The sequence below is a fragment of the Vipera ursinii genome, assembly GCF_947247035.1.
Source record: "Vipera ursinii genome assembly, chromosome: 1".
Classification (NCBI taxonomy): Eukaryota; Metazoa; Chordata; class Lepidosauria; order Squamata; family Viperidae; genus Vipera; species Vipera ursinii.
This window is the reverse complement of record NC_139512.1, coordinates 270,192,726-270,210,430: the sequence shown is the minus strand read 5'-3', so window position 1 is coordinate 270,210,430 and position 17,705 is coordinate 270,192,726. Positions and strand designations below refer to the sequence as shown.

At 38.7% G+C, this 17,705-nt stretch overlaps 1 protein-coding gene across 3 annotated transcripts in view; it reads right to left on the bottom strand.

Annotated features, from left to right (window-relative positions):
* PHACTR2 (phosphatase and actin regulator 2) overlaps nt 1–17,705 on the bottom strand; it is a 115,461-nt gene that overhangs the window by 23,766 nt on the left and 73,990 nt on the right. For all 3 annotated transcript variants that reach the window (XM_083368362.1, XM_083368364.1, XM_083368363.1), the window contains exon 2: nt 2,880–3,047. In XM_083368362.1, the coding sequence (XP_083224488.1) occupies nt 2,880–3,047 (168 nt within the window). The remainder of the gene's footprint in view (nt 1–2,879; nt 3,048–17,705) is intronic.

The window sequence follows — 17,705 nt, the reverse complement described above, 5'->3', positions numbered from 1 at the left end:
TCATACGCAGCAAAAGAGGTTATAGGAGAACAATAGATTTTACTGGATAAAACAGATGCGAATTTGAATGTGGATTTGAAAATGGATTTTAGATGTCAGACTACAAGAATGATATGGAAAAGGATGCCACAAGGGATTTGCTCTGTACACCGCCCTGAGTCCTCCGGGAGAAGGGCGGTATATAAAACGAATAAATAAATAAATAAATAAATAAATAAATAAATAAATAAATAAATAAATTTACATTTGAAATCGGCTGATGGCTTAATAACTAAAAAGGACGTGCAAATAATAAATGAGAAGAATGCTTTGGAAAGTCTTCTAACTCAGATGCAAAGGGGAAGTGTTAAAGTAACAAGGTTGTTTCCGAGAGATGATAAAGAGAAAATGACAAGAAATCAACTTTTGGGACATTATTTTATGAGATTAAAGCTAAAGATTTTTAAAAGTAAATGGAAGAAATGTACAGTAAATTTATTTGCTCAGGGTTAGACTACAGATAATCATCGACTTACGACTACAATTGAACCAAAAGTTTGGGTTGCGCAGTGAGACATTTGTTAAGTGAGTTTTGCCCCATTTTACAATTTTTCTTGCCACAGTTGTTAAGTGAATCACCACGGTTGCTAAGTTAATAACACGGTTGTTAAGTGAATCTGGCTTCCCCATTGATTTTGCTTGTCAGAAGGTTGCAAAAGATGGTCATATGACTCTGGGACACTGCAAGGATCATAAATACAAACCAGTTGCCAATCGTCAAGATTTTAATCATGTACCCTGCAGTGGTCATAAGTCACTTTATCAGTACCATTTTAACTTTGAACAATCACTAAATGAACTGCTGTAAGTCAAGAACTATCTATATATGTGTAGTGGTTTCTGTTAGCAATTAATGGGATTTCTTTTTGATCAGGACTTACAAATCTGTTTATAAATCAGGAAAGATTTCTTTTGCTTAAACAAAGTGATAAGTTGAAATACAAAATGGATTTATTAGATTAAGGTTAAAATATAGTACATTACTCTTTCTTGCAGATCTTAATCAGACTTTTAAGCTAATTAAGATGGAATGATAATACCTACATATAATTTTTTATTTTTTACTTTCTACTTTTCATTTTCCTTACTTTTTATATTTTTCTTAGTTTTAAAAAATATTTTATCTTTATATTTATAAACTTTAATAACATTATTAAAATATATATAATTTGGCCAATAAAGATAGGAATAAAACTTAAGAAATTACACAACATGGATAAAGTGGATAAATATTGTTTGGGCAGAGAGAAAGAGTATGCATACCTCTACATATAATTTAGATTAGTATTTTGAAAATACTAAGGAGCAAAAGTACTCTGAACTCAACTGTTTTAGAATCCAGAATTGTACATACGTAACAGAATATGTACAATATGTACAGTATATATGTACCACTTTCTTAATAGTAAAAAGGTATTAAATGTGCAGTGTTTCTTGATCTCAAAAGGTAAGCAACAGGATTATTATACTCCAAACATCACTAATGAACTATGTTTATCTCCTCTTTCTCAGTATACCATAGAAAAGTCATTCCTCCACTGAAAGTATTAAGTTTATCTTAATACATTTCATACATCTTCACTGAAATTGTACATATATATATATATATATATATATATATATATATATATATATATATATCTCAAAAAAATAAAGGGAACACTTAAACAACACAATGTACTGTATTTAATAGTAGAATGTCTTATTTTGTGTTCCCTTTATATATATATGTATATATGTATATATGCATATATGTGTATATATGTGTATGTATATGTGTATGTATATGTATATATATGTGTATATATATGTATGTATATATGTATGTATATATGTATGTATATATATGTATGTATGTATATATGTATATATATATGTATATATATGTGTGTGTGTATATATATGTATATATATGTGTGTGTATATATATATATATATATATATATATATATATATATATATATATATATATATATATGTATATGTATATATATATATATATATATGCATGCATGCATGCATGCCTGAAATGGTATAGGGTTTCCTGCCTGAGCAGGTGGTTGGACTAGATGACCTCCAAGGTCCCTTCCAACTTACTTATTATTATTATTATAGATAGATATAGATAGATAGATAGATAGATAGATAGATAGATAGATAGATAGATAGATAGATAGATAGATCTTATATAACAAGCTACAGGAACAATTTTCTTAAAAAATGCCAATTTACTTATGTGCAATTATACTTATATAAATAAAAATAAAATCAAAAGCGATTACGAGACAGTTCACTATAAATGCACTTTTGGAATATATTATTATGTTTTATTTTAATTTTGTAAAATAATTAGGTTCTAAAAGACTTAGTATCTGAGCTTTAATCTGTGAAGTATAATTTCCACACAAGTATTTGATCTTTAAAAGATCAAATACTTTACAGCCAATTAATTGCTATAAAGAGAAAGCTGAAGTGTGGGTGGCATTCAATGGATTAAGACTCAGTATCAAAGCAATAAATCAGGAGTCAGGAGTTCATTGTAACAAGCAAAGGTTTTTTAAAAAAGTATCTTGGCACAAGTACAAAGTTCATCCCTGGGAAGCAAATATTCAGGAAGGAGTACAGAAATACTGAAAGATAGGAATGCAAAAAAAAAAAAGTTAACATTAGGCAAATTTTGAAGAACTGGCAAAAGTCATCATGAGAAGTAGGGAACAACACTGAACATTGCTCAAATCTAAAAGGTAATATGGTAGAACTAATTGCATGGTTCTTTCCAACTCTAGCAATTATAATCTTTTCAGGTTTCATAAAGTATTTGTCAGTATCAACAATCATACCTGCTGAGGTTTCTATAAATTTTTCACTTGTTTTCTTTTTTCGCCATTTCCACGGTTTGAAGATTTTGCCAATTGTTGAAAGTTTGCCCTTCCTCTTAAAAGGAGGAGTTTGAGATCCCGGATTCGTCCCATCTGGGTTGGCAACTGATACCTTGTCTATCCCATCAACTGTATAAACAACAACAAATATACAATACAGAATGTTATTGAAGGCTGAAGTTAATCCAAGTTTTAATTTTAAGATTCAACCATTAATTTAAAAGGGAAAAAGTAAAACACTCCTTACCGGCTAAATTCATGTATTGTCTTATTATACTATGGGTTGATTAATAAGGGTCTGCTAAATCGAACACAATTGGCTGATTCCACACATGACACAAAACCATAAACCGAATAATGCCACCTAATGGCTTAGTTTGATACAAGAACCTCGTAGGCAGTTTGTGGTAGTGCTGGCTTAGTTTGATACAAGAACCTCGTAGGCAGTTTGTGGTAGTGCTAATCGACGGCCCCTTGAAATTAATTTTAAATGTAGTAGACCATAAGGAATACCTAATGTTAAATCTTAATAAGATATTGTATAGCCTTTGTGGAGCAGTGGGCTAATGCCTCCTTAAGTAACACCAGCTGCCTGCAATTAGTGCAGGTTCACATCCCACCAGGCTCAAGGTTGACTCAGCCTTCCATCCTTCCGAGGTAGGTAAAATGAGGACCCAGACTGTTGGGGGCAATTAAGCTGACTTTGTAATAATGCCGCTTGGGGGTGTGTGTGAAAGCCCTAATAAGCAGGCATATACATAGAATGAAGGCTACTGCTAAGCTTGTAAGCCGCCCTGAGTCTTCGGAGAAGGGCGGGATATAAATGGAATTTAAAAAATAAAAATAAAAATAAAAAATAAAAAATATACAAACATGCACAGGTAGTCCTCATCTTACAACCACAATTGAGCCCGAAACTTCCAAGGCAGCGGTTAAGTGAGGTTTGCCTCAGTTTACATTTTTTTTGCCACAGTTAAGTGAATCATGTGGTCATTAAGTGAATTTGGCTTCCCCCATTGGCTTCACTCATTGGCAAATGGCTGGGAAGGTTACGAATGGGGATCACATGATCACAGGATAGTGGAACTGTCATAAATACACACTAGTCACCAAGAGCCCACATTTTGAGCATGAGGATGCTGCAACAGTCGTTGAGTAGAGCAACCAATTTTTTCAGTGCTGTTCTAACTGCAGATGATCCCTAAATGAATGATTGTAGGTCTAGGACACGAGTGTCAAACATGCCATATCACGTGACATGTTGTGATATATTGCGACTTTTTTGCATTGCCAGAGCTAGGGCGGGCGTGGCAACCAGCCCACGGGCCGGCAGTTTGACACCCCTGGCCTAGGACTACTTGTAATGAGTTTTGGCTCACCACCAGAAAATATAACAGCAAATACAGAACCAGCATGTTGAAATGCCAGTCTTATAGATATATAACTACTAAGTTTAAAGCTTTATTAACAGGCGAATATGCTTAAATTTCAAGTCAACACTGGTATTCTTCAATCTCCATATAATAACTTCAGCATTAATATTTATCTTACTGTTTAAAACAAACATATGCCCAAACTGAAAAATATTCTCCGGTGAGCTTACCACATCACTATTCCATTCTGAAAAATTGCTACTTTAGCTAATATTTAAGAATTAAAGAAATGGAAAGTTTTGTGAAACTATGCCGAGTCTCCTCCTCAATGCTAAAATCTTTAAATAGCTTATAGCTGGAACAGCTTGCCTTCAAAATACATATGGGTGCTGCATCATTGGAGGCTTTTAACAGCCTGGACAGCCATTTGTCTGAAATGGTATAGGGCACAGGTCTGCAACCCATGGCTTCGGAGCCACATGCGGCTCTTTCAGCCATCTCCTACGGCTCCCAGTCCTCTGCCATGTGCAGTCCAAAAAAAAAAAAGTGGGACTAAAAAAGTTCAACCAATCAATTCAGATATGCAGGGTAGGTGCACATCTCACCTTGGCTCCACTCTTCAGTCAAACCCTGTTCTGCACATGTGTGCATGTACGTACATACATTTTTTTGCGGCTCCCAGTTTTTCCTTTTGTGAGGGAACTGGTTCCGAGTGGCTCTTTCACTATTTCAGGTTGCTGACCCCTGGTATAGGGTATCCTGCTTGAGCAGGGGGCTGGACTAGAAGACCTCCAATGTCCCTTCCAATGTTCAATTCATATTGATTATCTATATCATAGTTGAAGGACTGCTTTAATTTCTATTCATGGTAGTTGGTATACATGGTTTTGTGGTTCTTTGTGTTCAAGGTTGTATAGATTAAGGTAACTGTTTTTTGTACAAAATGCTTGCATTTAAAAAAAATCTCACAAAAATTCGTACTTGCTTTTGTAAGCAAATTTTCCCAAATGCATATATTTACACAGCTTTCACTAATAACTATGTGTGCGTATTTTCTAAATATATACACTGATTTGTTTTAACTTTTGAAGTCAGAAAGATTAGAAAAGTAGTTATTATTATTATTATTATTATTATTATTATTATTATTATTATTATTATTATTATTTATTTATTTATTTATTTATTTATTAAATTTGTATACCGCCCTTCTCCCGAAGGACTCAGGGCGGTTAACAGGGCATATATAAATAACAATACAAAAATTAAAAAGAAATTAAACAAATGCCCAATTAAAAATTACAATAACAATAAAAACAATAAAAGACCCATTAAAAAACCCTAATATTCCCCATCAGGCCAGACCAGCTAATTCAAATAAGTGGGTCTTCAGCCCGCGCCGGAAGGAGCGAAGGTCCGATGCCATCCGGAGCTCAACCGGCAGTTGGTTCCATAACGCCGGAGCGCCCAAAGTTCCATATTTATTACAGGTAGTCCTTGACTTACAACCACAATTGAGCCCAAAATTTCTGTTGCTAAGCCAGACATTTTCCAACCTTTTTGCCACAATTGTTAAGTGAATCACCACAGTTGTTAAGTTAGTAACATGGTTGTTAAGTGAATCTGGCTTCCCCATTGACTTTGCTTGTCAGAAGGTCACAAAAGGGGCTCCCATAACCCTGGGACACTGCAGCTGTCATAAATATGAGTCACTCTGCAAGTGTCTGAATTTTTATCATGTGACCATAAGGAAGTTGCAACAGTTGTAAGTGTGAAAAATGGTCATAAGTCACTTTTTTCTGTGCTGTTGTAACTTCAAACGGTCACTAAATAAATTGTTGTAAGTCCAGGACTATCTGCACTGGGATTTGTTCTAAGCCTGGCAAATGCTTTTAAAATTATATTAATGTGAGTTTATTTATGTTTTAGACCAGGGGTCCCCAACCCCTGTGACACAGACTGGTACCAATCCATGGCCTGTTAGGAACTGGGCCGTACAGCTGGAGGTGAGTGATGGGCAAGCAAGCGAAGCTTCCTCTGTATTTGTGGTCACTCCCCAGTGCTAGCATCAACACCTCAGTTCTACCCCACATCATCAGGCATTAGATTCTCCTAGGAACATGAACCCTACTGTAAACTGTGCATTGTGAGGGAGATAGGTTGCTCACTCCTCCTCCCCCGCTTCCCACCAGTCCATGGAAAAATTGTCTTCCACGAAATTGGCCCCTGGTGCCAAAATGGTTGGAGACCACTGTGTTAGACTTCATCACTTTAATTCCCTCCACTCCTTTTAGTATGATATTCTCTTTTCTTTATAATCTTCCAAAAATGATTCAATCCCTTCTGCTTAAAAAAATAATGCATTATTATAAGGGACATTTTATATATAAAAGCAATTAATCGTGTGAGTATTTTTATTATATTTTTTCAATTTACTAATAGATTTCCTTAATTTCATCATATTTCTTCAGCTATTAGAGATACACCAATTTTTAACTCTCCCACCTATATTATGTTGGCTATGCTTTGATTTCATATGCAAGTTCATTAAGAAATAGAAAATTCAGTGTATCCTATTTAAAAGACTGGTTCAGATGTCATCCTCTTCCTAAATCAGCCCATTGCAGGATGAAGGCTATGAACCATAATGTACCAGGCAGGTATGCATGTTTGGGGTTTGCTTGTTTTTTTAAACTTCCCAGATTCAGCTGCAGAACCTCACCGAGACACTCTTAAGTCTCTCAGACCTATACCTACCTTATAAGATTGCTGTGCAAAAATGGAGACCTGCAGTGAAATATATGCTACCCTGAACTCCTGGCTGAAAGACAGGATATATACCTAATAAATTTCTTCATTTGTTTATTTTCCTGCTTAGAAGTGGCACACACAAAGACACATACACACACCACAATTAATCTCTAGTTTATAAAACTGTCAAAGAGGGGAAAAAGCTATATTCTAAGTATAGATCAGCACAAGCTTCCATGCAGTTTTCAACATGTCGCTATACAACTGTTAACTTCAGGAAGTTCTTTCATGAGCTAACTGTTCTGACAGCATTTTAATTAAAGGAAAGGGGGAAAAAGCTTTGGTATTAATGTGGGTGGTTGAACAGTAATTTCCAGATGGGGCTGCCAATGCTAGAAAATGTTAATTAAGCCTCCTGCTAGAGAAGAGATTAAAAGTGTAGGTAGTCGGACTTGCAAACCGATTCCTGACTTTTGCCTTAATATTGAGAATGTGGGTAGAGAAATGTAATCACACAGGTAAGCTACCATATATTACTACTTTTGACCTTGAAATATGGGAGACTGCTCCAGATTTTTCCAGAGTTCAAAAATGTTTTCACCATATTATCTTAATCAGTTTTTAAATTTTTAGTTGTACTTATTCTGCCCATAGTGATTAATTTCTGAGTTTTTGTGATTTATTTCTATACACAGCCATCCTTTTCCACACAAACTTTGAAATGAAATCTGGTAAATATGTTTGTTTGCCTAGACAAAATTTCTGTATGCAGTATTTCCTCTTTTACGAATGCAATTACCGTATATACTTGAGTATAAGCCGACTCGAGTATAAGCCGAGACCCCCAATTTCACCCCCAAAAACTGGAAAAAGTTGTTGACTCGAGTATAAGCCGATCCGCCGTTCTGCAAGCCTCTGCCGCCAGCAGAGGCTCGATCCGCCATTTTGCAAGCCTGAATACACAGGAATACCCTGTGTGGCCGCGGCTCGCGGGGAAGCCCTGGCTGTCAGCTTCCTCGCTCCACGCTGCCATTCGGGGCCCGCGCGTTCCCCGGGCAAATCGCGGCGCCCAGCAGGCGAGGAAACACGCCCGCTCCAGTCGCCCCCCCTTCCCTCAGGAGACGCGAAGCAAGTGACCGCCCGGAGCTTACCGAGGACTTGCTTTGGTGCTTCCAGGATCGCGCGCACCTCTCCCAAGCCGCCGCCATCCGGAGACCTGCCGAAGTTTGGGGAGGTTTGGGGAGGTGCGCGCGCACCTCCCCAAACGTCGGCAGGTCTCCGGACCTCTGCGCCCTGCCTGCCTGCTTCTTTCCACAGCGGAAAGAAGCAGGCAGGCAGGGCGCAGAGGAATGGACACCTGCCGACGTTTGGGGAGGTTTGGGCGCCTCCCCAAACCTCCCCAAACGTCGCCGGGTCTCCGTTCCTCTGCGCCCTGCCTGCCTGCTTCTTTCCACAGCGGAAAGAAGCAGGCAGGCAGGGCGCGGAGGAACGGACACCTGCCGACGTTTGGGGAGGTTTGGGCGCCTCCCCAAACCTCCCCAAACGTCGCCGGGTCTCCGTTCCTCCGTTCCTCCACGCCCTGCCTGCCTGCTTCTTTCCGCTGTGGAAAGAAGCAGGCAGGCAGGGCGCAGAGGAACGGAGACCCGGCGACGTTTGGGGAGGTTTGGGGAGGCGCCCAAACCTCCCCAAACGTCGGCAGGAGGAACGAAGACCTGCCAAGGTTTGGGGAGGTTTGGGGAGGCGCCCAAACCTCCCTAAACGTCGGCAGGTCTGCGCGGAGGAAAGGAGACCTGGGGAGGTTTGGGGAGGCGCCCAAACATCCCCAAACGTCGGCAGGAGGAACGGAGACCTGCCGACGTTTGGGGAGGTTTGGGGAGGCGCCCAAACCTCCCCAAACGTCGGCAGGTCTGCGCGGAGGAACGGAGACCTGGGGAGGTTTGGGGAGGTGCCCAAACCTCCCCAAACGTCGGCAGGAGGAACGAAGACCTGCCGACGTTTGGGGAGGTTTGGGGAGGTGCCCAAACCTCCCCAAACTTCGGCAGGAGGAACGAAGACCTGCCGACGTTTGGGGAGGCGCCCAAACCTCCCTAAACGTCGGCAGGTCTGCGCGGAGGAAAGGAGACCTGGGGAGGTTTGTGGAGGCGCCCAAACCTCCCCAAACGTCGGCAGGTCTCCGTTCCTCCGCGCCCTGCCTGCCTGCTTCTTTCCGCTGCGGAAAGAAGCAGGCAGGCAGGGCGCGGAGGAACGGAGACCTGCCGACGTTTGGGGAGGTTTGGGGAGGTACGCGCGCACCTCCCCAAACTTCGGCAGGTCTCGGACGGCGGTGGCTTGGGAGAGGTGCGCGCGATCCCGGAAGCACCAAAGCCTCGGCCGCGCACAAGTCCTCGGTAAGTTTTTTTGTTGACTGGAGTATAAGCCGAAGTGGAATTTTTCAGCCCAAAAAGTGGGCTGAAAAATTCGGCTTATACTCAAGTATATACGGTACATCAATAATGTCACATAGGAGATGCTATTTGGAATGCAGTTTCATCTTGATTCTCAGAAACCAGCAAGGTTGTCGATTAAAGGAAGAAGACTTGGACATTTTAAACTAAAATGCATTTTATTTAAAATGTATTTGCCTTTCTTGCATTGGATGAGGAGAGCACATCTTTCTCCTTCTGTCCTGACCACTTTTTACAGAGGCGTGATTGAGAGCATTTTAACACACTGCATCACTGTTTGGTTTGGTGGTAGCAGTGCTTCAGATAGAAGGTCCATACAGAGAGTGGTAAGGATAGCTGAGAAGATTATAGGAAGCTCACTTCCCATTATTCAGGACACTGCTTATAAGCACTATGTGCTTAGAGCTTGAAGCATTGTTAGAGACCCCATACACCCACTTCACGGTCTGTTTCTGTTCCTCCCTTCTAGGAGGAGGTTTTGAAGTATTTATAGCAGAACTACTAGATTCTATAATAGCTTTGTTCCTTATGCCATCTTATAAATTTGCAGGATTCTTTTTTCTTGCCATGTACATCTGAGCTAGACTATGATGTTTCTCTGTGTCATATTTGTATGTATGTGGGTATATGCATAATGGTATTTTTTTTGAGAGCTGAATGCAATGAAATTTCATTTTATTGTATGCTGATTAGTGTACATTTAAAGTGACAATTCTATTCCATTCTATTCTAAAACAATGTGTAACAGCATAACAATTTGGTTGTTTCTGCAAAAATGGAAATTGCATCTAGATTAGAAACTGTAATTGTATATGCAGAGTGGATCAGACTTGTATAGTTGTCAACTTTTCATAATCAAAAAAGGGAAATGTCTACTATGTATCTCAATTTCTTTTGCCTCAGCAGGTGGCAGCACCTTTCTGACCATGACTAATTTGAAAACAGCTGAGAAAACTAAAGGTATAGATTTCAACTGAGGAGTCAATAGAAAACTGCCTTGAAGAAAGCAAACGAAAACTACTTCTGAAATGTCCCTGAGAATCTTATATGGTTATGTTTTTGCAGTCCAACATATCACAGGTCTGACTTGAAGGTTGAAAAGGTAAAGGGGATGTGAAAATGATGCATTCACTTTTTCTCTCTGATAAACATTCTGCGTCTCAAACCTTTAACAGATATTCTTTATACAAGTGGAAGCATTAGATTCCAATGTTTTTTTTATTTTCTTCATTTGTTTACCATAAGGATAAAGGACCTTTCATTGTCAAATTTATAAAAGGTGTATCCCCATTTTAATGGGACCAAAAATGGCCTAGACGCAATAAAATTAAAACTTCCAAAGTGAACTATTGTCTGGGCTTGCCAATTCAGAGAAAGGTAGGCCATCAGTTGAAAAAAGAAAATTGTCCTTTGAATCTCTTGCTTATGGCTGTACCAATCTTTACAGGAAAATACACAGTGCAGTCTCACACGTGCCTACTCAGTCACGATTCAGCTTGCATTAGTTAAATACATTCCCAGACATAAGAAGAGAAAGACTCACCCTTCCTAAATTTGCTGCAGCTTCTAATGAAAGATACATCCTTCATTTCTACCACAAACCCGTCATCCAGAGGAACACGTATGTAACCTAAACCTCATTTTGCATGCACCAGCATTCTTCCAAAGATACTCATGAATTTCTCTGCCCTGTTTAAGCGCCTAATAACCTCCTATGGTCCTGGATATAAAGAAAGTTAGTTCTAAACTGCAGATATGGAGGCAATTGTTCAGGTAGTCCTCGACTTATGACTAGCTGTTTAGTGACCATCTGAAGTTATGACAGAACTACCTTGGGGCTAGTTATGATGCGAATTTGAAGTCTCAATGATTGTGTCCCTTGTGGTCACATGACTGAACGTCAGGGCCTTAGCAACATGGACACATTTACAGCCCTTTGCCCCATCCTGTGGTAACTGTGTTTTACAATGGTTTTGCCAAAAATCAGCACTTCCAGCTTTTGGCAAAACCACATCCATAGAGAACCATTGGTTCGCTTAACAACTGCCACATAAAAATTCAGAAAATCCGGGACTGGCAGGCTCCATTACAGTCGTGACTCAAGGACTACCTATATATGTTTATTTAACCATGATAGAACTGCATTTGTTCTTAACTGGTTGCAAAAAGAACATACCTACAGCCACAAGAAAATACTATTTATTCCATAGAACCCAGATTGTTCCCTGGAATGTTTTAAGAATAAATGTTGAAAATAAAAAATGAGCAAGAAATGAAATGGCTAGTTTTTATATATATATATATGTATATATGTGTATATGTGTGTGTATGTATGTATGTGAGTGTGTATATATATATATATATGTATGTATGTGACCAGGCATATTTATGGGATAAGAGGAAATAAAGTTGTTTCAGCTGATGCTATCAACCTTAGTTTGGCAAGACAGAGATGGCAGGTATCCCAGGGGGCTTTTTGTGTGTTTATAATTTTTTGTTTGTGCATTCTTTTCAAGGAACCATCATACATTAATGTCTGTCTTTCTTTTGGATAAATATAATAAATCCTGTGTCGATAAAATTGAGATTAATTTGACCAAGCCCAGAAAAGGTATGTTGGAGAGGGAATAAGTAAAACAAAATCTGGGGTGGGGGGGTTTAGAGGAAACGTCATGAAATTGTTCAAAATAAGTTTGCTGATGTCAGATATTTGAGATATAGGATTTATATGGGACAAGGTTTTACTGTAAGACCATACTTTGAAAAGCATGGCAGTTCTGGGAAATTTGTGACAGTTGGTATGTAAGCACATAATATTCTTCACACATTTGTTTGCCCAGTTATTGCTAGGATGCATCTTGTGAGAGAAGATTTTAGATTTGTGAAATGGCACTATGCCCAAATTCTTTTAAGAATCTTTTTTTTTACAAGTTGTCTTTAAGCTCTCATCCTTCACTGAGCATTTGCATAAGTCTGAAAAGTGTGCTAAATAAAAGACAAGGACTGTTCAACTACAAACTATGGTAGCTTTCACAAAATACCTTGGCAAATTTAAGCTTCTCTGCATCTCAGCTGGAAATGCGATCTTCTTTCCCCATCAACTGAACTCTTTGGATCCAGAAGCTCTCTGTTCATGGGCTATAAAGAGGCATATAGCTTACCACTAAAATAGCACTGAATAGTCCTCTCTTCTGAAAGTAGGAGTCTTCACAACCAGGCAGTCCTTGACTGACGACCACAATTATTTCATGACGTTTCCTCCCCTCCAAGATTCTGTTTTACTTACTAGATTATTCCTTAAGCAATGTGGCTGTTAAGTGACTCGTACCCAAATTTATGGTCTTTTTTTGCTGTGGTTAAGTGACTCATGTGGTTGTTAAGTGAATTTGACTTTCCCCATTGACTTTGAATGGGAAGGTCAGAATGGCATGACCCTGGGACACTGTAACCTGGGACTTTGTAACTATCATAAATACATGCCAGTTGCCAAGTGCCCAAATGTTTATGACATAACCACAGGGATGCTGCGGGGGTTGCAAGTGAGAAGACTGATCTTAAGTCACTTTTTCTGTGCCATTTTAACTTTGGACAGTCATTAAATAAATGGCTGTAAGTCAAGGACTATCTTTAATATATACAATGATTTGTATATGAGCTGGGTTCAAGTCTCTGGAAGATTTGTATATTCACAGGGTCATCTGTAGGGGGGTGTCAAAGAGTCAACCATGGGCCCATAAGTGCCAACTTGACGTTTATGACTACTACCTTCCACAATTGTCCAAGCAAGCCTTTTCTGTTGCAGGCAACTATTGGCTCTTCTTGGCCATACCAATATGACTTTATTTATTTTAATACTTCAGTGGAGTTAGGAGTCCGACCCTAAAGTCATTGCCATTCCAGAACTTTAAAGGCAGATTGAACAAGGTACCAGGACGTTCCTATATGACGAACAACCTAAAATTAAGTACTGATAGAAAGGACTACAGTATTGCATTTAAGAAAGTTTTAAGTACAATATAGATTTGGAGGAGTTCACACTGTAAAAACATCTGCTTTCCAGGTATTATAAGCGTTCAGATTTACTGGAAGCAGAGGCTTTTCTCATTCATTTCCTGCAACTTGACATCAATTTGTCACTTTCCCTATAAATACTTAAAATCTCATTCTCAGAATCTATCAGCGCCAAGAAATAGCTCTGTTGCTGTCTATGACAGCCAGTCAATTGATTTAACTCAAACCAGGCTTACAAATGCCATGCCACATGCAACAGTGTCTCATAGGGTCAAATACCAGTTCGGTAGTGAAGCCTATAGACACTGCAAATGCCCCACACTAAAAGTGTGAAGCAATGAAGAGTTCACAACCACTGACTTCAATGAACTTGAAGGGCACCAATGCCCAGCCCTTGTCAACTAGGACAGGGGTGTCAACCTGCTGGCGGAAGGGCCGGATGCATCATGCCAAAACCATCCCCACCCCATTGCCAGCAATGGAAAAAAAGTCACGATACGTCACAACACGTCACGTGACATTGCGAGTTTGACACCTCTGAACTAGGACAAGCAAGGTAATGAGGCTAGGACAAAAACTAAATTGGAACTGAGTTGAAATTGAGTTTAATTAATTTAATAAAAAGCAATGCATAAGATTACTCATCACGTACTAATAATTTTCTCCTTCTGACACGCTAAAATCACAATTCAGCGACATTTATTGAGAGAGGACAACTAGGCTCATAAAGCTCTGGTATACGTCTGTGAATGGCAATTAAGCAGGGCCATCACAGTCTCAGACAGTGAGGCTCTGAATAAACCAAGTTACCGCATTTAGAGACAAATGAGCGCAGGAGTATCAGCTGCTGGAAGCAGAAGGCAGGAGGGAACCTGCTGCCATCACGTCTCCATTTATGTGCTCACCAAAGGCATTTAGCCAGCTGCTGCTGGCAGCAGGATACCAGCGTATATGTGGCTTTGTTAGTCTAATATACCAGAACTCTTCTTAATCCACAACCAATTGTGTTTGTATTATTTTATATGCATACATGTTCCCAAGGCACAGTTACACATATCCTGATGGAGACAAAGCAACTTAATGAATAGAGAATTGTTGGTAATCTGTTTGTTTGTTACATTCAAATCCTGTCACATTCCCACTGGGCTCTGCCCGGTTTCCCAAATGTAGAACGAGTCTCTGCAGGACTCTTGGCAGGATTTTTGGAAATGGGTTTTATTCTTCTTTGTTCTGCTTTCAAGGACTGAGAGAGAGGGAGTGGCCTAAAGGTAGGACTAGAACTCAAGGTCTCCAGGATTAATGCCTTTAAGCACTACATCAAATTGGCTGTCAGAAACATGAAAAGATCACAGTCAATAAAATTCAAGAAAAACCCTTACACCCTTACGAAAGTCAAAACAATCCAGAAACAATCCTCTAAAACAGGGGTCCTCAAACTTGGCAACTTTAAGACTTGTGGACTTCAACTCCCAGAATTCCTCAGCCAGCTTGAGGTGCCTTTGTCCCCACACCTTCCAAAGTGGTGCATGTTAGATATAATAATGTATCCCACACCTTCCAAAGTGGTGCATGTTAGATATAATAATGTATCATGATACATAATTAACTGCACAATAGTCATTTTCATCCATGCCAGTGTTTACAACCAAATGAAGGTATTCGCGTCAAGGAATGCAAGTTTAAAATTATAAAATGAGTACTTAAAATAATCCTCCAGTTTTAAATACAAAATTAATTGCCTCAAATATCCTTCCTTTTCAGCAATTACTATGATACCAGCCTAAATAAAGTTAAGAAATTGTCAATATATTTTTAAAACAGAAGTAAAGCAGTGGCAAACAAACATGCAAGGTTCTATTAAATATCTTCAAAAATATATCAGATTTTAAAAAGTCAGGCTCCCCAATATCTCAAATATCTTTGGATTAGGAGAAGGGAGGTACTGTATGCACATAAGTGCTGTGGATCAAGAAAAACTCTCTTAGCCCAACTTGTTCTACTTGATTTGATTATTACATCCTTCTTAAGTAATAATATCATCTGTTTGGTTTTAGTTTTGCATGTTATGCAAAACTACCCATTGTGGTTTGTAAACCAGTATTTATTTACTATATTATACACACCCAACCAATTGTGGTTTATGTTGTGTACTGGGATCTTTGCTGGAAACAGGAGATGAGGCGAGAGAGTTAAGGCAGGAACATGCTTTATTGAATGCAGGAACTGAACTGAGAACCAAGGCTGCTACGCAGCTATTTATACTCTGGCCACTAGGCGGCGGCCAAAAGGTTTAAAGGAACCTATTACCACCCTAGAGCCAACCAATGGTGGTCCTGGAGACCGTCTGTCTGAGGAGCCAGCAACCGTTACCCAACTCCCTGCTTAAGCATACAAAACCCACATGGTACAGCTCAAGTTAAACTAGGCCCAATACATTAGAGTTTATTTTATAAATCCTGGTGTAAAGTGATATACACCAGGATTAAAACCCTAAAAAGGGGACAAATTGCAACTTTAACATATCTGAAATTAATGCATCGGCTAAGAATACATCATTTTCAGTATTTCATCTTTACTGATTTTAGGCCAGATGGGGAAGAGGTGCAATATATCATCCATTTTTGTGCTAGCCTTATGTAGCCTAAGTACATTTTTTCAGTGAAATGGCAGGCAACTTTGCCTATCAATTGTTAGCACAAACTAGTCCATATATTTATTAAGCCATTTTGCAATTGTATATGAAGCCTGTCTGATTTCTTACTGATTCTGCCCACTCAACAGCAGACTCCAATCTGTATACTCCTATTAAGATGCTCTTCAGTGCCAAAATTGGATATAACATATAAACCCAACAGCAAACAGAGGAAGTACAGTATAATAACCACCTATCCAAAATTTAAATTTTCCAGTTTGAAATTTTAAAATGATAAATTAAAACGGATGATATTGTGGCATAATTTCAAAATCAAGAATGTTTTTTGATAAGAAAGAAGAAGAATCTCACCAAAGATGAGAACTGATGACCACTCCATTGCTGATAAATACTCTTTCACTAGAAAGCCATGGGTGTGAAACCAAAGATAATTTTTATTATGTATCACATTTCAACTTTTGGCAAACAGCTGTTTCATCGAATGCTTCAAGTGTACAACTAACAGTGGAGAATTATGAGATAAAAGAATGAGGGGGAATACTCCACACGAGCCATCTCAGTTATATACCGTACTTTATCCAATGTGTTTGCAAAAAATAATCACAATGAAAAAGAAGTTCAGCTATATTTTAAAAGCTTAAAAAATTTAAAAACTCAGAAAGATTACATTGTTGACCAGCCAGTCTGAATAATGACTCCTGTGCTGACATTATAAACTGTAATCGCATATATCAGATGACAGGAAAGGCTTAATTTATAGAGTTTTAAAGTCATATTTTTATATGATTTAAATTATAATCATTCATGGATTGCAGCCAAGCAACTCTGCAAATGGCCTTTTTTCCCTTACTCCTTTCCCTTCCAGCCAAACGTCACAAACTGTCAGAAGGAATAGCAGCTCATGAAGTCTCAAGTACACAATTTTTAGCTCAAATATACCACTTCTCTGTTTTAACAGTGAAAATATATCACTGATATCACCACCACCTACTTAGAATACACAGATGATAAAACACACCATCATTTCTTAGCAGTATCTATAAATAAGAACAAATTCATAGAATAAATGTTTAGGTAGCAAGAAAGAGAATAGAATTTTTTTAAAAAACTTTGTCACTTTAAATGTATACTAATCAGCATACATTAAAATGAAATTGCATTGCATTCAGTTCTCAAAAAATACCATTATGCATATACCCACATACACACACATATATGACACAGAGAAACATCACATTCTAGTTCGGATATGTGTATATATATCCTGCAAATTTACAAGACGGATGGCATAAGGAACAAAGCTGTTACAGAATCTAGTAGGTCTGCTATAAATACTTCAAAGCCTCCTCCCAGAGGGGAGCAACAGAAACAGACTGTGAAGTGGGTGTGTGGGGTCCCTAACAATGTTTCCAGCTCTAAGCACATAGCACTTAAAAGCAGTATTCTGAATAACGGGAAGTATGCTTCCTATAATCTTCTCACTCTTTGTATGGACCTTCTATCTGAGGCACTGCTACTACCAAAGAGTTATATGCCATCTGGGGCAGAAAACATT